Source organism: Zootermopsis nevadensis, unplaced genomic scaffold (assembly GCF_977971745.1).
Source record: "Zootermopsis nevadensis isolate Lab colony 2312 unplaced genomic scaffold, Znev_1.0 Znev_ptg000004l, whole genome shotgun sequence".
Classification (NCBI taxonomy): Eukaryota; Metazoa; Arthropoda; class Insecta; order Blattodea; family Termopsidae; genus Zootermopsis; species Zootermopsis nevadensis.
The window spans coordinates 7,142,094-7,168,206 of record NW_028259136.1 but is presented as its reverse complement, the minus strand read 5'-3'; the positions used below and the strand labels follow the sequence as shown (position 1 = coordinate 7,168,206).

At 35.8% G+C, this 26,113-nt stretch overlaps 2 protein-coding genes across 3 annotated transcripts; one reads left to right on the top strand and one right to left on the bottom strand.

Annotated features, from left to right (window-relative positions):
- The first annotated feature begins 1,757 nt into the window (after positions 1–1,757).
- Positions 1,758–16,121, top strand: LOC110840556 (mutS protein homolog 5-like). The gene is made up of 19 exons (XM_022085663.2): positions 1,758–1,953; positions 3,444–3,600; positions 3,770–3,838; positions 4,261–4,489; positions 5,364–5,592; positions 6,345–6,515; positions 7,063–7,201; positions 8,191–8,253; positions 8,798–8,869; positions 9,807–9,936; positions 10,369–10,559; positions 10,999–11,044; positions 11,824–11,962; positions 12,586–12,802; positions 13,224–13,373; positions 13,714–13,926; positions 14,756–14,896; positions 15,096–15,169; positions 15,994–16,121. The coding sequence occupies exons 1-19, from the start codon at positions 1,796–1,798 to the stop codon at positions 16,073–16,075; spliced, it is 2,670 nt and encodes an 889-aa protein (XP_021941355.2). The 5' UTR covers positions 1,758–1,795; the 3' UTR covers positions 16,076–16,121.
- Positions 16,094–26,057, bottom strand: LOC110840540 (uncharacterized). Of its 2 annotated transcripts, none has more exons than XM_022085636.2 (13): positions 24,332–26,057; positions 23,814–23,903; positions 23,030–23,223; positions 22,574–22,663; positions 21,961–22,142; positions 21,137–21,332; positions 20,813–20,993; positions 20,214–20,396; positions 19,447–19,554; positions 19,022–19,126; positions 18,466–18,587; positions 17,958–18,293; positions 16,094–17,685 (listed from the first exon to the last, which is right to left on the bottom strand). In XM_022085636.2, exons 1-13 carry the CDS (start codon positions 25,890–25,892, stop codon positions 17,527–17,529), a joined length of 3,507 nt encoding a protein of 1,168 aa, XP_021941328.2. In that variant the 5' UTR covers positions 25,893–26,057; the 3' UTR covers positions 16,094–17,526. The 2 variants fall into 2 exon arrangements, with proteins under 2 accessions (XP_021941328.2, XP_087199139.1); XM_087343013.1 differs by having other exon boundaries at positions 23,814–23,858.
- Positions 26,058–26,113: the final 56 nt, after the last annotated feature.

The following is a 26,113-nucleotide window of genomic DNA, read 5'->3' as shown; positions in this document are numbered from 1 at the left end:
ATAAAGTGGGTGATTGTTGCCAAAATTTTAGGTTTGGTCTGTGTTATTTATGTTCATTAAAAGAAATTTTGCTGGATGAACTTGAAAATGGGCTGGAAGACTTGAGGTTGGTACATTGGATCACCAAAGTCCATTAAAGCTTTGTAAGAAACCAAGAAAATTAGTAACATATGAACTGGAGTGAAAGCATTAGTTTGAAAGTTCTAAGATGAAAGATAATGTGTGAGATAACTATCAAAATCTAGTAGACTATAATTTATTGTCACTTATGGAGCTATTTACCATTTTAGTAGGTTTACCCTTATTAATACATATTGAGCTTTTATGAAGGAGTCGTGGTCGGAATCCGAGATTTTAGTATTGACTCCACAGCCCTGCTTTTCCAGGAATTCTCCAGCATTTCTCCATTACCAAAGAACTTCAGCATTGCTTCTCCAGGACTTCTCCGGCAACACTCTAGGGCTTATCCAGAATTTCCCCAGGTCTTTTCCAGGAATTCTCCAGGACTTCCCCATTACCACCCAATGAACACCCTATAAATTCTCCAGGATAACGTAACCCATTGTAAAACAACACATCCTTATGTACCCTGACTTTACATAACTAAATGTAACCTAACCCATCCTAAGCCAAGGGAACGCAACCAAATCCAATGTAACTAATCCCAATGAAACTTAAACGAATACAAAATAACCTACCCGCATGGGATCAAACCCACCACCACTTACGGACTTCCACCTAACCTTCCAGGACTTCTCAATAAGACTTCTGAGTCTTGATTATAAGACTTAAGACTTTTAATTCCTGCATTATTCTGACAACGTGATAGGTTGGCAGATGGTCTAAGAAGCTGATTCTTTTTCATTGTGTTGGCACTGTGTATAGCAGAATTGGTTTTAAAATGCTCTTGTTTTTTCCCAGTGAAGATTTTAAATGAGAATATTAATTTGCTTTGAAGAGCCAAGATGTCTAATCTGTGATGTGGACATCCATGAATTTCTAGTTCTGACACCAGCCATTGTATAATTTTCTTTTTAAAGTGAAGTTAATACCTTTTTTCTGTTTGATGAATCACTGCCTCCCCCAGAATTATTCCATACTTAATTATGGAGTAGAAATAATCAAAATAAACAGATTTCAGTGTGTCAGTGTTGTTGACATGCACACAAACCTAACTGCATAATGTGCACTATTTGGACTGTCAGTGTATCAATATGATTTATCCAAGTTAGGTGGTTATCAATTTGCAAAAGCAGAAATTCTGTATTTACTGACTCTTGTATGCACTTTATATTATAACCGATAATTAAAGCATATTGTCGTGAGTTATTTGTTATAAAGTTTATTACATTTGTTTCATCTACATTTAGGGCCAGCTTGTTGCAGTTTACCATTTACTCAGGTAAGAGAAAACTATATTGGTGCACAGAAATCATTAAACTTTTTACTGTAAATTATGACACTTGTCATAAGCAGATGGATTCAGTTCAGGTAGCTGTTGGAGGAAGGTTATTTATATATGTTATGAAAAGTAAGTGCCTTAGAATTTACCCTTGGGGGAACTCCATTAAACATATGTCAACATTTAATTAGGTATAAGTTCAATGCTTTATTGTTTGAATTTTTCGTTTATCTTGAATATCACGAAATTAATATTTACTGGAGAATAAAGAGGGGCATTTTCTTTACCAAAGATTATTTCTTCATCCTACATAAGTGACGCCTGGGGTCCATGTTGGTTATCCAGACGCAGAAAAGAGAGGGAAATTCGAGCTAGAATAAGCCCAACGAGTGAATGTTAAAGACGATAACCGAAGAATTTTTACCGGTGATTCTTAAAATCAAATTTGAAATGCTTTCATTGTTGGATCAGTTAGATTCTGAATCCACATCACATAGCAGTGGTGATCAGTCTACAAGCAGATCATCAAACGTCATACATGGAAATGAAACGTAATTAGTGTATTTTGATAGGTTAAGTTACAGTGATATACATACAGTGGATTCCGGTTAATTGGGACGCACCGGGAGTATAACACTTTGGCCCAATTACGCGAAGTTCCACGTAAAGAGTTAAAAAGGTTTGTTCTTTAAGAGTTTTCCGAAATAAACGGCTGCCCTGATTAACTGATGGCCCAGTGAACCGGAATCTACTGTCTGTATGTACAGATGTGGTGTATGCAGTGACTCTTTTAATAACTCTGACTATACAGTATCGAACAGTATAACAGTTAATGAATAACGAACTAGAAAGGCTGTGGGAGGAAGTGGTCTTCTCATAATATAAAGTACTATCCTGGCATTTGCTTGGAGAGACTGAGGAAAACCACAAAAATTTCAGACATAGCCAGTCTCTGGACCGATATTTGAACCCAGGACCTCCCAAATACAAAGCAGGGGAGCTAGGTTAAGTTACAAAAATCAAGCTTGTGTAAAGAAACAAAACTAGAAAAGACCTGAAGGAAATTGTTTCCTGACATTGAATAGATAATTATTATAAATAAATGTAGGTATGTCTGTGTAGAGAGAGAAAGAGGAACACACAGAAACTTATTTAAATTACTACAAGATATAGGCTAAATTAATAGCAGGAAATAATCATTTTCATTTTCTGAATAATTTTGCTGAGACATGCATTCACAAATATCTGGTGAAAGCTTAAGTAGTTCGAGTGTCTATGCACTTTGTTATGATGGTGTATGGTGAAGTGGTGTAGCATCTCACATGTTGTAAATCTCGGCACTACAGAATGATTATTCAAGTTACTTTAATTCCAATTAAGACATCACCTGTACCTTTTGGATAGGAGGCAGGTAAGGATATGAAAGCAAAGAGAAAAAGTCCCAATTCCAGTTTTAAGTTAGGAATTTAGCTCTCTATATCACTGTATCCAGATACAAACTGAGCTACAGTGTCTGTATACTCATTGGTGTGATCACAGTTACTAACTCAATGGAGCAATCTGGCTTAAAATTCTGATAACCACTCAGTTAAAAAAAATAATCTTTTTATGTAACCCAAAGCTTCACTGCAGTAATGAAGAGCCTGCACTGTACCATACCACAATCTTTATTGAAGCTTTTTGTATAAATATAGGGACCTAAATCCCCATACTATGAGGCTGTTCATCAGATTTAAATATGGGGACCTTAAAGGTAGGAAAATGCTCTGTGACGTGTAGCCAGCTGAAAAGTGCATAAGCTATGATGCACATAATTAAAATTAACCTTCATCATATGGAGATAGGGGAGACTAAGCCTTCTTATTACAGGACTGCTGGCCAGACTTTAACTCTGGAGTTCATTGTCTTTCTGTATATGCCTAGGTCTCTCAAGTACTTACTTTTCTTCAGGTTTTCCAACTAAAATTTTGCATGCACTTCTCATTTTCCTCATGCATGCTACATGTCTGAAACATAATTATTCCCATGCTTAATATTTCAGCTTTTCACAGAGGTGTGTTGACTCAACCTCAGATCCTGAAGCTGGCTGTAATACAACTAGCAGTCAAATCCCATCCTTGTGTAATGTTACCAAAAGCTTTTTACAGTCTTCTGAGATTGAGAAAGAGTATGCTACAACAGACTCAAAAGAGGATATGGTATGTAGAATTATGACTGTACATGTAAGTGACAACTGTCAGCCACATGTAGTGTGTTGAGTTATGGTCTTCTGCTCCTTATATTGAACTTCATCTTATGCTTTATCTCACATGCATGACTAACATAGTTTTATGAGAAAGGTAGTTGTAGCAACGTTTTGTGTTTTAGGTGGTATTGTCTGTTTTCTGGCGTAGAGGAATGCTTGGGGCTGCCTATTACAATGTTGAGACTTCAGAGGTATGTTTTCTTAAACTTGAAAAATGTATATTAAATGATAATTACATGTTTTCCAAGTAATTCTTAAATTTTAAAATTATAATCTGCGTCACAAAATCTGTTTTGCCATGGTCTTCCAACCTCACACCTCTTAATTTTCATTCATGGGGTTACTTCAAGGACAAAGTTAATGTTTCTCATCTGCTATATTCCTCACAGGAACTTTCCTGCTATTTTTCTTCAGAACAGGTGTTGTTCGATAAAATAGTCTGGCAGTGTTTTTTAGTCTTTTAGCATTAGGCTTGACAGTAAAGAGAAGTCTAGACTAAATATAAACTCTTTCTAGTTTCGTGATGAGGCTATAGTTGCTGTTTATCTTTATTGTGCAATAACTTTTGATTGTACAGGAATATTATCTACAGCCTTTTTTTGGTTTTTTCCAGATTCACATAGCAACAGATATTGTGGATATGAATCCTGATTTTAACATTCTGCAGAGCCTGTATTATCTGGTTGAGCCAACTTGTGTGCTAGTGAGCTCGCAAGTGCCAGAGTCTTTCATTTCTGTGCTTAAAACTCTGGCAGGAACTGGCAGTCTATCAGAAAGTGCCTCCAGCAGAGAGAACATTCTGCCAGAAAGAAAACTGAACATTTTGCCAAGGAAAGACTACAGTAAGCTACCTGTATTAGTATATTTATAACAGTGTAATCCTACACCCAATGCAGATTTGTGCATGGTTGTCACTTTCCTATAGGATGCTAGTTCTTGAGTTGTTTTGGGAATTTATAATTGTGTAAGATTTGAGGTTTTCACAGCGGTGAGTATGAAGATTTCTGTAGACATATTTAACCAACTATTTAAAAATGTATTGACTTCCTCCAGAGATAAAATTTAGGTATTGTGGGATTGTGGTTAACACTCCTGTTTTGTTTTTTGGAATGTTCTCAGTCAAAATCTCTGCTGAAAGTCTATTTAAAAATTAACCGAGTTTTCCATGAGTTTCCTCAGTCCTTCCAGATGAATACCAAAATAATTCCTTCAAACAATCCATAACCACTTCATTCCACATCCATTCCAATTTATCATTTGTAACCACACTGTTGTTTATAATTAATTGTGTGGTGCAAAAAAATATTTTTAGTGGTGCAAATGAGTGACTCTGCAGTTTGAACATTTGTTATCAGAATTTATGTTGGATTACAGTTTGCTTGATGAGGTAGAGGGCTTCAGTTATGATCAGTCATTCAGCTTCTGTCATTTTGGCAGCTCACACTGTTTAATATGAATGTAAAAATATATTTTTTTAAACAGTTTTTTGAAAGAAGTAATTTTCTGCTTCACCTACTGTTACTTACTCAGCATTATTAGGTGAAGAATGAATAAGTTTTACAGTCAGAAAGAGTGTATCTATTTTTGCCTTGTGCCATTTTCCAAATCTGGCTTCCATAAAGAAAGAATTGAGAAACGAATCTAATCATGTATAAGTTTTAGTTGTGTTTCCTAGTTCCATTTTTAATTTATAATTATTTCTATGTTTTAATTTAGATTTTGAGGCTTGCAGAAGGCGAATCTTCTTGTTAAAACTTCCAAGTGAACCAAAAGATTGTAATGAAGAGGAACATCTCATGTACCTGAACTCACTAATTGATATGACAAATGAATCCATGACACATGCCCTCGGTGTTCTGCTAAAGTGGCTTGATGTATCTTGGGGTTTCCTACATCTTGATCAACAGACTCAAGCTACCGTTATGGCTGTTAATACTATTTCACTGTGAGTTGGCAAGATTCTTATTTCAAAACACATGCAAGCACAAAAAGGTTACAAGCACATGGAGATGATTGTCTTCTGGGATGTAGTCCGGTAGATATTGGTTGAAGTTTCAGCTCACTGCCTCCATCATCATGGTGATTTAGTTTAATGCTTTGGTTTATATTGTTATCCTTTCCTGTTCCTTTTTCTAATACTCAGTAGAAACTTCTTTGGCACTTCTTGTAATGTACTTAGTTTTTCTTTACAGATGCCCACATTTCTAACGTATATAAAAATAGGCAAGTTAGTTTAAATTTAACCAAATCTTAATTTTTCAAATTCCATGTTACATCTCCAACCATTTGGTAAATTTTCCTCATTCTTCTTATTCTGCCTTCATCCTCTCACATTTCTCGATTTTATATAATTTTGTTACCAAATAAGAAGAACTTTTATCTTCTGCTCACTCATTTCTCATGAGTATATTTTTATCACAAAATATATTTAAAGAAGTTGATTTTGCATTTTTGTACAATGTGGACAACAGGAATTACTACTTTACTTAAAGACTTAATGGTTCATTAATTTTTAGATGTATGTCAGTGAAGTCGATATTGAAGTGTTGCTATTAATGAGATTAATATTTTTCGATAATTTTTTATTATGTAGTATTTTATTTTTTATATAATAGTCATGTTCTTCTTGAGTGGATTCATAAGAAATGTATGTATAATGTGTACTATGGCAACCATGTTTGTATGTTTTTATAATAGGGAAGACATTGTCATGATCAGCCTTGAGACATATGAGGCCTTGCAGATTTTCAATCAAGTGGCTCATCCGTCCAGCTTTAAACGAGGTGTGCGTGGAAGTTACAGGGAAGGCCTTAGCGTGTATGGGATATTCAATAGATGCAAATCTCAACTAGGCTGCAAATTTATGAGGTAATAGTGTTTTGTTATTTTGCAGGAAAACTATCAAATGGAATTGACTGTTTAAAATGTAGTAGTGTGTTTTGGATTATAAACATAGCTTCAAGCTGTTCTTATCTGTTGCTGGTTACTGAATGGGTGCTCAGACACTCAATATTTTCTTGATGCTTACATAAACTTGTGTATATAATTTTCAGTACTGTGAAGGGAAAAAAAAGCAAAATTTTATAAAGTGCGCTGGAAATGTTTTCTTCAATTTCTAAGTCAAGTTTTGCATCTGCTGAACACAGGAGATATTTATGTGGGGTTGCCAGTGTTTAATTTCAGTTTTATTTAAGTTTATGAAGATTGGGATTATTGTTTATCTTTAAATACATGCACTTTTTATTTGCATAATGTATGTATGTAAAAAATATTGATTTCTGACTAAACCCATGAAGCAGAAGCCTTCTTGAGAGACTAGTAGTCACTTAGATAGTCCATAAACTTTCTGCCTTCTGGATATTTTTTATCTGTCATTGGTCATGTAATGTTATTCCTTCGTATGGTACTGTTAAAGGGTCATGTTCCTTCATCCTTCTCGAGATACTGATTTGCTTAACTCACGCCTTGATGTGGTTCAGTTCTGTGTTGAACCAAAAAATGAGGAGATAGTGAAGAACATGCTTAACTGCTTGAAGAACATCAAGAGTATCACAGTAAGTTATTTTTAACAATTCCCTGTTGCTTTGCTATGAAACTTGTGCCCTGAGATTTTCTGCTCTAAAATGAAAGATAAAAGGCTCTTTGGATGGTAGTTTTAGTCGATCCCAAGTTAAAATGATGATAGAGATTAGAAAGAAAGTCCCACTTTTGTTCCCTCCCCCCACCTTTTGTGCAGAGTACGAAATAATAACATGGTAGCCATATGAAATACACATTTAATTCTTGCTTTTGACAGCAATAGCTAATGAATCATTGTTTTGAAATTTTGTCTGTAGAGACATTATAACTACTACAAATTATGAGACAATATTGTTGTTTACATGTCAGTAATTATAAACATTTGAGGTTTTAGGTTTTCACAATGGTGAAAATTGATTATGATTTTCTGGTTTGACATATATAATCTTGTAGGTGGTTACCAGTGTTTCAGGGGAAAATACTGCCTCTGTCATTAGGGTAGAAGTGATAAGACCCTACAAATTATAAAGATGGTGATTTTACAAAACTTTGAGGTTATATAAAATAAATGTGACATGATTATAATCTTTACTGGTGAAAATTAAATGCGGAAACTGATTATACATTTCTGTAATTATTCATTTATAATTCTTGTTAGCCTCACAATATAGACTTTAAGAATTGAAAGAAAGATCAATATCACAAATCCTTCCAAGAACTTTTTTAAAGATACAGATTGTCATAGAAAGACCACCGAATGAAATATTAATTGAGGCACAACTAACTAACTCTTATGTAGATTATACATTCTGATCCTTTGTTTTGTAAGATTCCTTGTCATTTGATGAACTGTAGAGAATGAGGCATTTTTGTGTTTTTGCAATTGCAATAAATGTAATGAAATTATATCCACAATGGATGTGTGATATAAAGACCATGCCCTCATGGTACAATTGAAATCGGATAAGAACGTCAGACGCTTTGTGAGTAGTAAGTTTCCTGTATTTCCCGTTTTGGTTTCCAGAGAATTCTAAGTAGACTTACCAGACTGTCAGCATCTGTTCGTGAGTGGAAGTCTCTTCATAAGGTAAGACTATATTCATTTGAAGAGCCTGACAAAAGAAAAAAATTGTCCTTGAAGATGTCAGTAGGAAGAGGAAGTTCCCAGAAGAGACAATGAACTAGCCTATTAGGATGTGGCATTTCAGTAGCAGATTTTAGTAACAGTGACTAAATACATGTAATCTTGAAATGCATAATAGTTAGGAAGAACCCATGATAGGTCAGAACTATGTCTACCTGACTGCCATGGTTTGATTCTCAGTAAGAACATATCAGGTTTTATCACATCAAAAATGGCTGTTGACTGAAGTGTTAATCTTAGGCAGAAATATTGTGGTAATTCTTATCAAATTTTAAATACACAATTTATTAATTAAATTCTTAGTAGGATTTAAGGTTTTCATGACAATGAGTGCAAAGATGGCTATCTTTTGAGTTGTAGCGCCATGTAGTCTGGTAGACATTTACCAGTGTTTCAGAGATCCTTGCTGCCTCCATCATTAGGGCAATGAGTAAGCTGCAGACACCTTCCATAACATTCTGTCTCATGTCTTAACTCTCTGTTTCAGACCATCTATTATGGCATAATGTTAGGAAACATTTGTGAGGCAATTGTGTCTAAGGCAAAGCTTTTCACAGAGGTAAGTACCTTTTGTTAATAACATTTTATGGGCATCTAAGAATATTATCAGTCAGATATTCAAGGTGTGTTAAGAATATTTTGTAAACAGCTTAAAGATGGACTTTGTAGATTTCTGTCTTCTGGGTTATTGCGCTGTGTAGTCTGGTCGATGTTAACCAACGTTTCAGAGGTCATACTGCCTCCGTCATCAGGGCGATGAATATTCATCGCCCTGATGACGGAGGCATTATGACCTCTGAAACGTTGGTTAACATCGACCAGACTACACAGCGCAATAACCCAGAAGACAGAAATCTTCATATTCACCGCTGTGAGAACCTCAAGTCTTACATGGACTTTGTACTTTGTGGTATATTATTTATGATATTTGGTTAATGAAATTGTATTTTTTTCTTCAAAAATGTAAATTTAGTTCATTATTATAATTACCATTTACAATATAAATACTGAAGGAATTCATGCATATTAAATTACACTTACCTGAATAAAAATTTACTTGGATATTATCCATCGTCTAGTAATAAAACGTAAAAAACGTAAAACGACGTTTCGGAGATGAGGCTCTATCTCCGTCTTCAGGTTCCTACTCAGTTGGGCCCACTAGATAGAGCTAATCCCTATCCAAGTAAATTTTTATTCAATTGACTCTTCACCATCGTCAAGAAGTTTTAGATTTGATTTACACTTACCTGTTCAATTTAAGTGCAAAAATTTGCTGCTATGACACTAAGTTCCGTTCACTTCTGTGACTGTGTAGTATTTTCAACAACAGAAAGAAAAATAAATGAGTTCCAGTAGTTTGTTCCATTAGTGCTGTGCAATTTATTGCTTTGCTGTCTATCTATTATTAATTTTACATTTGTAAATACATTTTATAAGTCACAAGTTTTATTTTCCATATCTGTGACATTTTATTAATAACTTTCTTCCTTTAGATTGTGGGGTGCATCACAGAAGAGATGCGTCAGATAGACTACTGCATCAATCGAATAGTTGACTTCAAGGAAGCAGAGGTTCAGAACACATTTGTTGTCAAACTTGGTGTTGATGAGGATCTTGATAGATGTAAGTACAGATGCTGTGACTTACTGTACTTTTGCCTACTATGTATCTGCATTTTAGTACAGTAAGTCCCCTAGTTAACAAAGGAGTTCATTCCAAAAGTTTATTAGTAAACATAGACACAGTTATATAAATGGTTCGAAGCTAACCCATAATTAAACCAGTGTACTTCATTGAGAATGAATGATATTAGGAAATAACGCTGTTGTAATACCAGTAACAATAATGCAGAGCAGAGAAATGACCAAGGGTAGAGTTTCTCTATGAGTAGCTCATTTGTAATATTGGCAAGATTTTATTTTAGAAGCATATCAGAATCTGCCTCATTGTGGTTCAATAGCAATAAAGGAGCTAGTTGTTTACAATGGGGTTGGATGTTTATTCGAAACGCAGTCCAGAAGGAATGAATGGATTTGTCACAAATGTTATTTGCAGTGAAGCAGAATTGTGGTGGAATACCAGACCTGATGTCAAGTGTGGCGCAGGAAGAACTCAATCACCTACCGCCCTACATCAAAGAATGTGCGCTTGTGTACATTCCAGAGATTGGGTACTTGCTATCTTTGCCTCCATGGAAACAGCCAATGACTGAAAACGACTGGAATGTGCCTGGTATTGACTTCTTGGTATGCATTTATGCACTGAAGACAGTGACAGACTGATGGCTAATATTTGATTAGTTCTATAGCTTCTTAGATTACGACTTCATTATGTATTCTAATGATGAGATAAAATTTGTAATTAATTCTTTAAATTATTTCTCAGTATATGCTTTATACAGTGTTTAAAGAGGAGTTAAAAAACTGTGGATTAAGTCTACTATGCCACATTCATGTTAATTTTCAGCCCCACAGTATTTCTTCCTGACTAGGTTTTGCTGTATATTTTTTTAAAATGTTTTTTCCAGCACTTTTGTTAAAGGACAAGATAGTCATGAAGAGCCTTGGTCATTATAGATAGAAAGTGGAAATATTATGTCTGTACCATGATAGCATGATGTCCTGTAAATTAATACAGTTTAAACATTGAGGCTAAATGCCTTTTTATCTGTGGTGTTTGTTTCAGTTCAAATTGGGGACTATAGGACACTACAAGACTGCACGATGTCAAGGTAGGAATGAGGATGCTAAAGGAATAAATAACTGATTGTCAAGACCTTGTTTTAAGGTTCAGTGATCATCAACCACAATGTGAGAGGTAGCCATTTTGAAGCTCGTGTTCCTTTGTAAATTAGGAGAGAAGAAAAATATTCTATAGAATGAGAGCCCACTGATTACTCATCTGATCCACTGCTTAAACACTGCTATTACCATAGCCTGTCACTGGATCCTGAGCAATTTAATATCTTACATTTGCTGATTTTCCAAAAGATTAACCTATTAAAATTATCTGTGCATATATTGTCTCCCCTCACCTGATCTGTCTTCAGTTTTAACATAGGATTTTTTGTGTTGAACAGTTATGAGCCCTTTGCTCAATGCCCAAGCTGGAGGACCACCCCATGTTGGCTGTCTACAATTTCTTACACATTATATTAACTGGTGAATGCAATAATGAAAGAAGAGTACAAAATTTTTAACTATTCAGGAATTTCTGGCTGCAGTGGGCATACTGTTAAAGTCTTTCAATGCTGATACTAATTTAAAAAAAACATCTTATTTTGTCTGTGTGCTACCGTGGTAGTATATAATTTTAATTGATTGAAAAATACAGACTGCAGTTCGAAGAGACGTTAGCAGAGTTTGTTTTCTTTAATGTCACTGAAAACAAAATTTTTTCAGAGCAGAAGTAGCCACTGAAATATCTCAATTATAGCAACGAACATGTTGAAGTATGTTGCTTGTGATTTTAGTCTCCCATCTAACAATTTTTCCATTTGCTTTGTTACAGAACTAGATGGGATGCTGGGTGACACTATGGTTGAGATAGTAGATTATGAGTCTCGTATTTTGCTGAAGCTTGTTCAGTTCATTCAAGAACGAATTGCACCACTGCATAAACTCATAAAATTGACATCTGAGTTGGACTGGTAATAAATTCACTTTAATTCTGTATAGGGCAGCGGTAACAATGTATACCCCACATATTATTAATTATTGACTCAGCATTTTACCTACAAAACAAATTTACAAGTTTCATTGGTTCTCAAAATTAATAGATTTTTTTTCTTCAGAAGTGTCTCTAACTGTTGATGTGGAAACTATGTTTTCTTGAAGTAGGACCTTAGTGTTTAAACATTATGCTTTGCCCTATGAAGGGTAAAAATTAATGTAACAGCAGCTCTTTGTCTATTTTTGTTTTATTTTATTGTTTAGATTTTGTTACCATAACAAAAGATGTGAACACTTAATGTTTAATTAACTCTTTGGCTTTTTACCGAACAAGTTATGGAATTTCACTTGTGACCACCAAAATAGTAAAAGTTCCACACCTCCCATACTGTTTGTATTTGTTATGAAATAAATACCAACCAATGCAACATTTATAACATTTTTGTTGTTTTACAAAGAATTCCATATGTGACATTTGATAGCTGAAAATTAAGTTGAAAAAAAAATAGTGAGATATTTCTGTACAATATCAAGTTGGAAATGACACATTTTTCAGAAATAGTGGAATTACCAAGATGTGTTCCTTGTTCCCTAATATCAGCTTGATTGCCCTGGCTTTGGTGGCCAAGGAAAACAATTACACGCGACCGGTACTGACACAGGAGCGAGTGCTCGAGATTGAAGGTGGGCGACATCCCTTGCAAGAGCTGTGTGTCGATGACTTTGTTCCAAATGACACTTTCTCTGGAGATCAACATAGCCTTATGAAGATTATCACAGGACCTAATTCTAGTGGCAAGAGTGTCTATCTGAAACAGGTAATGAATCAGTGGTATTTTATTTTCAGACATGAATGTTAACAATGTTTTGGAGAAATGTACTGTCTCAGCCGTTAATATGGAGGCAGTATGTTTCCCGAAACGTTGGTTTCTACCTTCGAGTCGATACAGTGCCACAAAAATAACAACATTGTCATCCTCTTTGTCACAGAAAATTTAGATCTCACTATTCTACTTGTAATGAAAAGGCGAGCATGTTATTGCGTTAACTCATTACGAACACATGACTGTATCACCTCACAAATTAAAGTTGTAAATCAAAATTAACCTTTGTGGTCTGATGTTTACTGTTTGTATCTTCATAAACTTTCTTCTGCTTAGAATCTAATGAGTAACGTGTATTTTAATTGTGTTCTGTTGCCAAACATGTGAAGTTATTCTTTTTAATGTCTGTATATAGGTTGCCCTCATTGCATACCTTGCTCATATTGGCAGCTTTGTTCCTGCGAAGAGTTCAAAGATTGGAATACTTCGTCATATTCACACACGCATTCAGACTGTTGAATCTATTGCAACCAACATCTCTGCATTCATGATTGATTTGAAACAGGTAAACCTTGCTTATTCTATGATCCGTACAAGACAGCAGGCACTTGTTAGTTGCTCAGTAGCAAGGGTTGTAACATAGTGAGAATCAGACCTATATTCTTCAGTCATATTTTGTATTTGTACCATACACTTTCTCTCATGGCTTTCACAACTTCATATACCTTTATTTTGTGAAAATGATGTGTTTCAGGGGTTTATGTAGCTTTAGTAATTGTTTTCTGTGTTTTTAAAAATGTATGATTTATAATCCAAGCATCAGGTTTTGTACAAAAGAAAGAGACAGTTTTGAGTATATTTAATTATTTTTTCAGTTATCTGCATTGTTTCATAAATCATTACAGATGACTCTGTCACTCTATTGTTCCACACCATCTTCCCTGATCATTGTGGATGAATTTGGAAAGGGAACAACTGAGATTGATGGTCTGGCACTCCTTTCTTCCTGTCTGGATCACTTTTTGAGCCGTGGAGTGAAGTGCCCACATGTTCTAGCATCCACACACTTCCATGATGTTGTCAATCTAGTTCGAAATTCCAGATATCTCAAGCTGCAGGTAAGTGGCTGTAAATAAATGCCTGTGCATATACAGTTTGCTTATAATTCTCCTTCAACATTGCCAAAGGTTACCGCTGGGGCCACATGACTGCACAAAGTACATCCGTTGTAATGCACATCGTGATGTCCTTCATAGAATTATGATTTGTAAGTACAGACAATACTTTATATATATATAAATCCTTTCAAGCTGCCACGGTAATTGGCATTCATGTGGTGCCCTCACCTACGTCCATACAAAAGTATGTCCGTTTCAACGGACATACTTTGTACAGTTGTGTGGCCCCAGCCTAAGTGGTAAAGTTATTGCTTTGCCTTGGCATCATGCCATGAGCTTTTCTGCTCCAAAGTATTATTATTGTCTCAAAAAAGATAATAGCAGCAGTAGGACAAGTAAAGTATAGCTTTTACTTGTTCGTGACCTTGGCACTAAATGGGGTGGTCAGCATCACACGCTGGCTGTGTTTATCCCTGGAGAAAGGATGCAGGGTACCCAATGGATAGGAGGCTGGGCGGGCCTCAGAGCCGGTCTAGATGCAAAGGCTAGAAGAAAGATTCTTTGGCTCTGCCAGTCATCCAGTTCACAGTCATTAACGATACTGACTCAGCTACTCCCAGCTCACAGAAGTAGTAGCAATATTATTATTATTAGAAGTAGCACTAGTAATGTCAGCTCTTTGATAAAAGCAGGTAATAAATAAATTTATCTCATTCTTCAGCTGCCTTGAATAAGCAGGATGTATGGAACACACTTTTGCTGTGGCTGTCTACTGTTTCGTTCTTGAAACACTCATTGTCTATTCTGTTGCTTTATTCTGTGGTTTCAGACTATGGAATACATTGCAGACCACGATGGTCAGATTATTAATCTTTTCAAGCTAAAGGAAGGTAGTGTGCAAACTAGCTGTGCTCTTCCGATAGCAGAAGCAGTTCTTCTTGGATCTGTTGCCTGTAACAGAGCTCAGAATGTGAGTATTATCATCATCTAACTAATGAATTCTCTGGAAAAAGAACATGAAGATAGACAATGTTCTTTATAAAGGGCATATTTACATTGATTTGTATTTCCTACAGTAACATTTTGTAGATAATACTTATTCTATTCTTATTGTGTGAGGTTAGGCACAATAAATTCCAAAACTGTTATGAGACTTTCGTTTCTTCCAGATTTACGAGGCAATGAAGAATGGAGGAGAAATACCTGTTCCTCTAAAGTCAAAACGAGCCATCAGAATGGAAAAGTAAGGAAAATTCTGGTGACCCTGATTTTTTTTTTCTTGTATGAAAGTTCTTTGCACAGAGACTGAACTGTTACAGGAAAACACTGTTATGTATAGGAACTGGACAGTAAAGAAAGGGAGCAGCACTTGTCTATATATTCAGGAAATGTGTCCATATTCACTGTTGGTATACCACATCAGACATTTATCTGCACTGTGCAACTTCTCATTGAAAGTTAGATTTGCACAAATTCATAGTCTGGCTCAGCTGTACTCTGGTTTTCTGCACATGGGCTTTTTAAGAAGTGCATGCAATGAATTCTTAATGGGGAGATATTTCCCATAGTTCTTGTTTCATATCCAAAATGACTTGGTGGATTTCGAACACTTTGTGTTGGGAGTCGAGCATTGACTTCGGTCTGGAAAACCAAGTGTTTAATTCATGGTAAGGGCAGGGACTGATTCCAGGGTCCACCCTCTGGAAAGGGGGTAAAGTAGTTCAGTTTATGACATGGAGCAGTTCTTCCATGCTTCCTTCATACATTTATGGTTATGCTTTGGCACACAGGAAACTTCACCTTTTTCCATCTAATTTTACTGTAGTTCCTGTGTTGCACTGCCTGGATTTCTTTCATAACCACAGCCTTTTACACATTAATCTTCCTACTTGAATTTTATAGAGGTTATAGTAATGTATATCACTTTGTAAGGCTTGGACTCATGATTTTATTTGCTTCCTGGGGGTCTGTAGTGATGCACTTGTATTCTAAATAGGGCTATTCTGTGACATATCTCAGTTAATTATCTTAGATTAGTGAAATATGAGTATTAATTTTATTTCACAGGTACAGTAATCTTGCACAGAAGATCATCTCTTCAGATTTTGTAGATGTCGAAGAAATACAAGAGATGTGTAACAAGCTGTGAAATAAGTTGCAAGGAAAGTCCAAGTTTCTTAAATTTTATTTGTTGTAATATTAAAAACTTTATGGACATTTACATAAAGAAATAACACATTGTTCAGGACACATATAATAAAAAAGTTCATTGTGAATATTACATATATTTTGTTATGTACGAAGTAAAGCCTTCATTTCATATTACTGGCTTTACAAAATCATCAACATAAACACATCATATTTCAATTCAAATGCATCCATCACTGCAATTCTATACAGCTTCTACAGAGACATTCTGTCATCAGATATTCAAAAAAATTATCTGCAGTTAAAAGCTACTCTTTTTCCCTGATACATGAAAAATTGATACACGTTTCATGAACTGAGTAAACTCAGACTTACAAATACAAAATGTAAAACTCTCTGCATACACATATTGTCAACAGAACAAACAAACTACCACCAGTTAAGAACAAAAATTTACAATATATAACTGCATTAAACATTAGATAAGTGTTATAACATTTAATTGTAATGTCACATAATTATAATTATTTTATATCATGCTATCAGTATCAGTATATTAACATACTTCATGATTGGAGCTCACAACTTTGGCCTCCTGCAGAATTTAGGGAATATCACTTGAATTTATTTTGTTACACATGCAGGAGATAGCTACATTTTTGGAAGTCTTCAGTGATATGAATGTTTATTTCTGAAACAGAAGATAGGTGAAAATGAAGCACCTTAATGTACAGACCATACTGATATAATCAAGGACAGGACTTGGAGCCAGTATTTGGATACTACCGATTTATGGCATAGGCTTCTAATGAATATACAGTAAAACCTGTCTGAAACAGAAAATATAATAAATGTAAATCTGTTTTTTCAGAACATTTCTTTGGTTTCCAAAATAAAGAATGAAAAATAATATAAAATGGCCTCTAATATATATATACAACATTTAACTCCTCACCGCCGAGAGGCGTAGTATTACGTTCGGCATTTAAATTCTCCCGTTTGCGGCCAGGCGTAATATTACGTCCGGCTTTAAGCCTAATTTCTTCCGCTCATAACTTTGTAACGAATAATGCCAGCGCAATGAGGTTTGTAGTACTCTGTTGTGGAAAGTTTACTGTGTGTGAAGATCCGGCAACCCTGTTGAATATCCCTTGAGCGACTACCTGGGAGTCTAAAAATAAACGACTGGCCTCAGTGTTGCAATGGAGAACCCTTCCAGCAGTCGTGTGTTATTTGATGCTGAACAAAGGGCACTTCTAGACGAATTATTGGAAGTGACAATTATAGTAGCTCGGACACTGAGAGTGTAGACTTTGACTTTAACCTCAATTGAGGTTGATGTTTCAACTCCAAATAAGGAAGTGCAGTTGTAGCGTCTTGTAATACTGATCACAGACTTCAAAGAAAACTAAAGATGAACAGTCTGTTTTGTGCTGAAACATACAATCTATTTTATTCCAGATCTCGGAGGTTAATGGTTGATTCTGCGAACTCATGGCGAGTGCTGTTGGGTGGGTCCAACAGCAGTACCTGGAACTCTCCAACACCAGACCCCACAGCCATCATATGGTCTTCATGATACAAACTGTGGTGATGACTTGGCAAATCATCCTGTAACAAAGAGGCAGACAGGTAAGAATGAAGTTATCTATTTGAGATGATTATTTATTTATTCTAAATCATTTGAGGTCTTGAACTCTTGCTTTGCCACACACAAATAAAATTCCTTGGATACTAGTGGGCATAATTCACTTCCTAAAAGATGGCGCTTTTTGTTGACAGTACATGACTTTATAATACTTTATGTGGAGGCTGCCTTACTTTTAAACATCCACATTATGTTTCTTATCTTTCCAAATAACCCAAATATTCAAAAAAGCTACCTGGAGCAGAAAGTTATGAGCAATGTCATGACTGCTTCCTAGCAGTCCTGTTCCAAGAACGACATCTGATGGAACTCTCATGCCTGTGGTACTACTGCTGGGGTCTGTAGATGGTGGACTTGTGTTCCCTTTTCTGCGACCCCTCTCTCGGACAATGTCCTGGTACGTGAAGCTAGTTCGTGCTGATCCATGCACAGAGCCCGTCCCACTATCTGCTACAAGTGCAACTGGTTCAAACATTGCCATACTAAGGGGCTGATCTGTCCCATCACCAATATCTGGCTGACTTGTTTGAGCAGCAGACATACTTGAATTTGACATAGTAAAGGCTGAATTCTGAAAAAGCAAAACAAGACACGTTATACCTAATAGATTTAATAGATAGAATTTGTTTCAATGCTTCACAGCAGAATGGGCTTTAAAATATTCTTATACTGTGCAGATATAAAGAGAGCTATGACCAACAGACAAACTTATTTCAAATAATCAGTTTTTACTGCAACACTACCTGAGTTTCAGGTGGTGTGAGCACAACATGTGTTATGACACTGTTAGTGCCACTACTGCATCCAATTCCACTGCTTCCACTGGCACAAATCTGTGATGGCAGAAAACTAGGGAACTGGAAGTCTAAATGAAAAACAAATTAAATTTAACCATTTTATGAGTATAAACATTCAAGAATGTTGTGTTAGTTTTCTTCAGATATTCTTGTATTAGTTTATTTTTAAGATTTACTTCAGTTTGCTTTGGACTTTATGAAATGAATAAAGTTAAGTCAACCATCCATACTTCAATACTTGCTGTATCGTATGTTACTTTGTTTCTTTACCTAACCTGGCCCTCCTAATGATAGTTTATTCCTAACTTTTATTATTAATGCTCTCAAAACTGTCTTACTTTATCCATGCATACCACTTGACCTTAGAACTATATCCATAATTTCACAAATTTCTATTGCAATTATTCTTCTTCCAGACCTTGCATGGTTTCAGATTTTAATCATTATTAATTTTAAAATAAAAAAGTTAGTCTTTTCTTCTGACCAGTTTTTCCATTCATACCTGTACTGATATATTCAGATGGAATGGAAGCCATACAATCACCGCCATTTAGCATCACAGGTGGTGGCGTAACAAGATTGACAGCATTTAAAGAACTAATGCTACCTGGAAGTAGAAATACACGTACTGTAAGTGAAAGTGCTCACTGCCTGCTAAATACTGGTCAATTTCTATGACACTAAATGGAGCAGTATCCCAGAATGCAGTCATCTTTGTGAGTGTAAGACGGCCATATTCTGGGTGGTTGTGCCGTGTAGTACGGTAGAAGGTTACCAACATTTCAGAGGTCCTTGCTGCCTCCATCATCAAAGCGGCGAGTAAAACGGTAAACTAAATGAAAACCTCAGATCCTACTTTGTGAGCAGTGCTTGCCTCTTATATGATTTCTCAATACATTCTAATTGCTATGAAATAATGAGTCTCACCACTGACAGCAGGTGTCATATCTCCAGAAAACTGTAACCCCTCTAACGCTGCCAGATCATCGTCTCCTGTTAGTAATGCAATATAGTCTAGTTGACTGGGATCATTAGCTGAAAGAAAAAATCATAATAATATACTGGCTTGGAGAGCTGGCAGATTATCTGCAGAAATTAGCATGTACCACTGCTTATTTTTACAGAAACAATTATATGTGAAATGGAATTTGGTATAAACCATGAAACCCTGTTGGTTAAAGTTTACAATGTTGGAAATCTAATGTAGACTCATCTTAATGAGTTTTCACTTTTTATTCTGGCCTGTGTAATACTGCCAACATTGCTTCTCAGAAATTCATCTACACTGCTTGTGATACATATTTTTATTAGATCCTGTAGGAATCATCTTACGTGCATCGTATGTCTTTTACATAACATACTTTTCACACCGCGTTGACTCAATCTGTTCTAAATTCTACTTTTCATCAAAACTCAAAAGAGCCAAGTCCTTCTTCAGTGGCAGATCCTTGTTGAGCTCGTCAAGATATTTCCTGCCTCATTACCATGTTCCCAAGGGCCTGCTAGATGAATCCAGTGTCCACACCCTCACTTCCTACTTCTTAAATGTCCATTTTAATATAATCTTCCTATTTATGCCTATGTCTTCCATGTTCCTTTCCATTTCAAAGAACTCTGCACCATTTTGAATACTTAATTTTATTGTTAATTGAATTACAAGCCATGGTAATATGGTCCCTTGAAGCTTTGCGTACCAAGGACTGGTGTATGGAACTTGAGCATGTGCTGACGTAGACTGGACTTGCAGGTATATGTTCTGATACACTTCTCTATGGGGCAGTGATATACAACCTTATCCTCTGTTGCAGATTTAGGTTTATTATGCTTCTTTAAATGAACATACAGGCTACTCTTTGCTGAGAATTTTACTCCGCAATCTGTCCAAGAGAAGAAACAAACATATCAGAAATTTGAGGTTCCCATGACAATCTTCTTATTCTGGGTTGTGTGTGATGCTGTGTAGATTTGCAGCCTTGAAGATGGTGACAGAATGTTTCTTCAAAATGTTGGTATCTACCTGCAAGTCTACACAGTGTCAAAACCCAGAGTACCATCAGCAATTTATATCGTTAAACAAGAGGCCAGTTGAATTTTGTGAAGTACAGGCATTGATTTGGATTGTTTCAAATACGGCAAAGTGCGTGGACAACTCCCACAAGTAGAACTTCAGAAAATTTAATTTTGCTAGTTCCAAAAATAAATTTATCTTTTTGCTGTATTCACAGAATCTGGTCACTCCCATATTTGAAAGTGTACATTCTGATAAACATATTTCATGAAAAGAATAACTTACAATCAAGCGGACACTGGAAATTCCTTTGTCCAACATGGGTAATCGTATGCTCCTTCAGGTGTTCTGATCTCATGAAAGACTTTCCACAACCTTCAATGCCACACTGAAATTTACGTTCATTAGTGTGCTTTTGTTGATGACGTTTTAGTTTGCTTGCACTCGAGAAAGCCCACCCACATTCCTGAAACAAAATTAATATCAAATTAGTTTAAATGGGTAAATTCGTTCAACATATGTTAAGAAACAGATATATACACACAATGTCATGATTATACCAGTTCACTAAAGTGAGGCTTGAACAGATAGAACAAACTGCACAGTTACCGGGTACATGCAGGGATAAGGCTTGTCCCCTGTATGAGACCTCATGTGAGCTTTGAGTCGGCATGGTTTGTCAAACAATTTGCCACAACCTTCCCACTGGCAACGAACTTCCTCTTCCTTGTGTTGGTGGCTCCGTGAGTGGGAGTTCAGTGAGTTGAGTGAATAATAGTGCTTCCCACAGCCTTCGTATAAACACCTGTAACAAACAACAAAGAACAGCTGACATTCTAGAAGACCTATCATATTATTAAACTTTATGATATATGAATAGGATATTTAAATCCCTGCATCACATTCCTGCCAGATACACTTTGTTCTGAGGTTAGTGGTATATTAGTGCGACACACTAGCACTTAGACCAAGCATAAACTGTACTGCATAGATGATAAAGGCTAATAATATGTGAATGTAACTGAACAGAATGCAGACTGTATGAGCCCATGTTTATTTGGATTTAGTTCGCAGTTTGATGAAAGAGTATATGAAGTTTGGTTAAATTTGATACTGGCAGCCCTTGTTACAATTTTATTAAGATAATTAATTTTGACCCACATAAGTGAAGTTTCTATGGATTTATGGATTAAGGCAAAACTAAGGCATCAGATAAGATATTAAACTAGAAATACAATAAGAAAAGTTTGTAAAATTAAGGCTACAGTGGTATCAATGTATGTTACACATGAGCATCAGGATTCCTCCGAGGCTTCGAAACTGAGGATGATGAAAAATGACTAGGGAGGGGAGATAACGTAAATGAAGTTACACAAAGGAGAACAAGGAAATAGTGAATACAGATACAAATGGAAAGAATAGTAAATGCTCACTTGTATGGTGCATGGTGTGTGTCATGAGATTTCAAGTGCAGTTCTAGACTTCTTTTGGTCTGGAACTTTGCAGCACAGGTTTCAACTGGACACACCATCTCAAGAGGCCGTGCATGCAACTTCTGGTGCGTGTTAAGATTGTATATTGTGGTGAATCGGCGTTCACAACCTTTCACTGGGCACTGCAACAGATTGTATCATACGATTAGCCTTCTTTATTATTATCACACAGTCGGAACACTCGGAAGGCGCAGAGACAAAGTTCCGTGCATTCTCAGCTCTTGGCATGAAGTGGATATAGTGAGCTTTACACTTAAGCTGTCTTTATCTTTAGGGAAAGTTCCCTTGGTACTCAACGGATATAGTGTTCAGTAGCCCCAGTACCAATTTTGGATTAAATGGAAATACAGCTACAGCTCTTAAAATACAAGCATTCAATCCTTAGGATTAATTTTAATATTACTTCTCCACCTTCATTTTGGATTCCACCAAAACTGTGTTTCTCCTTTATGCAAGACCATTTAACCTATTTTATTTAATTCTTTTGACAATATGAGACGAACATAAATCCAGAACCTTTATTCATATATATACTGAAGATAAATGTACTTACTACAAAGTCTTTCCTCTTCAGATGTGTTGCTTTGTGCCTCTTCAGCTTGAAGTATGTGTAAAATGACCAATGGCATCCTGCAAAATTACACTGGAAGTATACAAAGACAAATTATTCCAAAAAATTCTCCAAATACAAACAACAAAAAATTATACATCTTACAACCAAAGAATGTCCATCACTAATGAGTAATATCTTTCTACATTTTTTATTGTTTCTGTAATTTTAATTTGTAGTTATTTAAAGCTCTCCATTCTTTGATAAAAATATAAGATTTTTTTCATCTCTCACCATATAAGAAACGGCAGGTAAAATATAATGAAATCACCATGCACATAGTTCTGGACACTAAAATTACAACACGAACCAAGCAAGAATTAAACCTGGATCCAAGCAGGACATCAGAGTTATCCTCAATAGATCGTTATATAACTCAAGAGAAGTGAATATACCAACCCTAAATGGCCGAACATTGAAATGGCTCAAGATATGAACCTTCAGCATGCTCTGTCGTGGATACATTTTGCCACATTCCTTAACAGGACAAACCCACAATTTCTGGCCATTTCCTGTTGTAACACAGAAGATGTTGTCTTTGTCTACAGTGATTCCGAGCTCAGCAAGTGCCTCCATTACTGGTTGGTCTTCCTCTGGAAACAATAATAATTACCAGAAGTAAGAAATTTTACACGTACAGAGAGTAAACAATGATCCTGAATTTCTGTGAGATATGTGAATGTTTGAATAGCTGTCAGACATACATGGGAGATAATATTCATTGAACTCTCTTCTCTGTTTGGTGGCATACTTCCATTTTAATTTTGAATTTTACCAATTACTGAGGGATATAACCTGGAAATGCAAAATGCCTATTTAATAGGTACTACATGCCCATGAGACTTCTTAGACACAGAAAGAAAAGCCAAAAGGATGGGATGAAAGACAAATGATCAAAGGTAATTTGAACACCTTCTAAGGCAAGTTCAAATATACAGAATAAGATAATATAGACACATTTTAAGAATGAATAAAAAGAAAATTCCAAAGAAGGTTCTAAATATGAAAGAAGTCAAGATGGAGATCAAGATCAAGAAAGGAATAACAGGATTTGAAAGATGTCACACAGAAAGAAGGAAGAGTGGGGGGGGGGGGGGGGCAGAGACGTTTGGTTGTCAGACGACCCACATGAGTGGAAACATATTAGTAAGAAAAAGAAGAGAAAAAGGGGACTCAAACACACCTTCTGGGGGATCACCATATTCCTCTCCGTCCTCAGCCAAATCACCTGCAACATCAGTCATCAGTGGTATGGTTTGGTCCTCGTAAGAAGCTGTGGGAAATAAGTCTCATTACATAAAAATTTCTATCCATATGGCCTCATAAAACAAGTCCATATCTGCTTCCATGTTTGGTACATTAACCTTTATCGAATATGTGTTGCAGCTTTTGTGCAGTCCTTAAATTAGGCCATGCTTGCTTCCTTCTACATCCTTTCTAATTCATTATTCACCAATCCTCTTATCTGACTCTGTATAGACTGAGCTACCGAAAGTATCATTAAACAAATATATATAAATAAATAGACACTTAATAAAGTCTCTCAGGCTATCAGCCATGACAATGGTAAAAACTCACCAATGCTTCTGGAACTATCTCTGTTCCCATCATCAGATGCCCTGATTGCCCAAGAGTATTTTATTAATTTGGTTTCCTGTGAAAGTTTTATATCATAGGTTAGCAAAATAGACACTTCCTTACCATCTAACGTTGAAGACTGCTCCATCATGCTGATAGTCAGAGGCTGGTCAGCTTTTTTAATCTTGTTATTATCCAACTTTGGCCATAACCCAGATGTGGCTTTCATTAAATCAGTGGTCTTTCCCTTAAAAACCTGTTCACCATATGGAGTATTGATAACAATTTCAGTTGTATTTTTGGATTTGTCTGTGGATATGGCTATGATAGCCATTGTTGGTGCCTTTTTTGGAGATGCTACTACCTTTGACCCTTCTTGTATCTCAACAGAAGTCCTTCCACATCGATCAGATGCTTTTGTTCGTGAGGATGAACTAGAAGGACCTGATGGCTTTAAAATGCTTGATTTCATTCTACCATTTGATTGTTTAAGAGGGCTTTTTAACAGACTACGAGGATTTAGTCTAGGAAGCTTAGTGTTTTTGGACAAAGTTGTAGAGTTTTTAGTACTAGTACTTGTGTTTGAAACATTTTTCACAAGATTATCTTTTTCTGTTGAAAGGCCCAACTGTTTCTTTCTTGATATACCTACTGGTACAGTAGAAATATCTTTTTCACTATTCAGAACATTTTTACCACTATCATCTGTTGTGGAGGAAACTAATGTTTCTTTATTATTTGTCTGTACATGAGGTAGCTGATTAATACTACACATGACATCATTGGTATCAATTTGGAAAGTGATTAAATTTAATTCAGGAAAATCAATTTCTTTTTCTGAATCTACATCTGCAGTTCGTTTACTTGTGGTTGATATTCTCTCCCAGTTTGTCTTGTCTTTCCTACTTTCTATTGCTGACTGTGTATCAGGTATTTCACTCCCATTCCAAAGTTTTGCCTTAAATGTTTTATTCTGTTTTCTATGAGTAGAAGAGTCTTCCACCAAGGTATAACCTTTAGTTTGTCCAATCACACGATCTGAAGAATTATCCTTTTTCTGTAATTTGACAGTTTCTAGAAGATCCACTGTGACCCGCTTGCTTAACAGGTCACTTTTATCCAAATCATTTAGAAGAGTGTCCTGATCTGCTGAATAATTGCTTAATATTACATTATCACAGTCTGTTTCTGTAATTGGTTTACTTTTGGAGCTAGCTGATACATTAGTAGGTATATCTAAACCTAATCCTATGTCACAAATATTTGTAACTATACTTGTCATGTCCACATCTTTATTTGATAAAAAATTGTGTCCAATGTTTTCAGTTAAATAAGTTGTGTCCATCTCATCATTCTTCATCACTGCATCCAAATCTATACTGGATACAGATTCAGTTCTCTGTTTAAACCACTCATCCACATTTTCACCTGCAATATCATGCACTATCTCTGTTTGGGCAGATAATGAAAAATTTGTTGATGTGGACATTTCTAGTTCACTCGTTCTATCTCCATTATGCTGACTGTGAATGATATCTTGGTTGTCTTCTTGCAGAGTGGTCTTTGAGCATATGTTTACAGAATTCGTAACTTTATCAAAACATAGTTTGCTCAGATCGTCGTAATCATATTTAAGTCGCCCGCGACCTTTTCGAGTTGCCTTTGGAATCCTTTCGCAAGACATTTGTTGGCCCCGTTTCGAAGGGGTCTACACTCACAACACCATGAAAATTCCATGAACACCATAACAATCAATGATCATAAACGAAGTATTCCATAGTAACTAAATTTTCGAAATGGTTGTAGTTAGATAAGCAAAGAGGACAGAGTTTTGGCCTACATGCTACATAAGAAATTTAATTGTAAATCTCTGCTTATATATGTATGAAAAGGTTAGTTTTATGT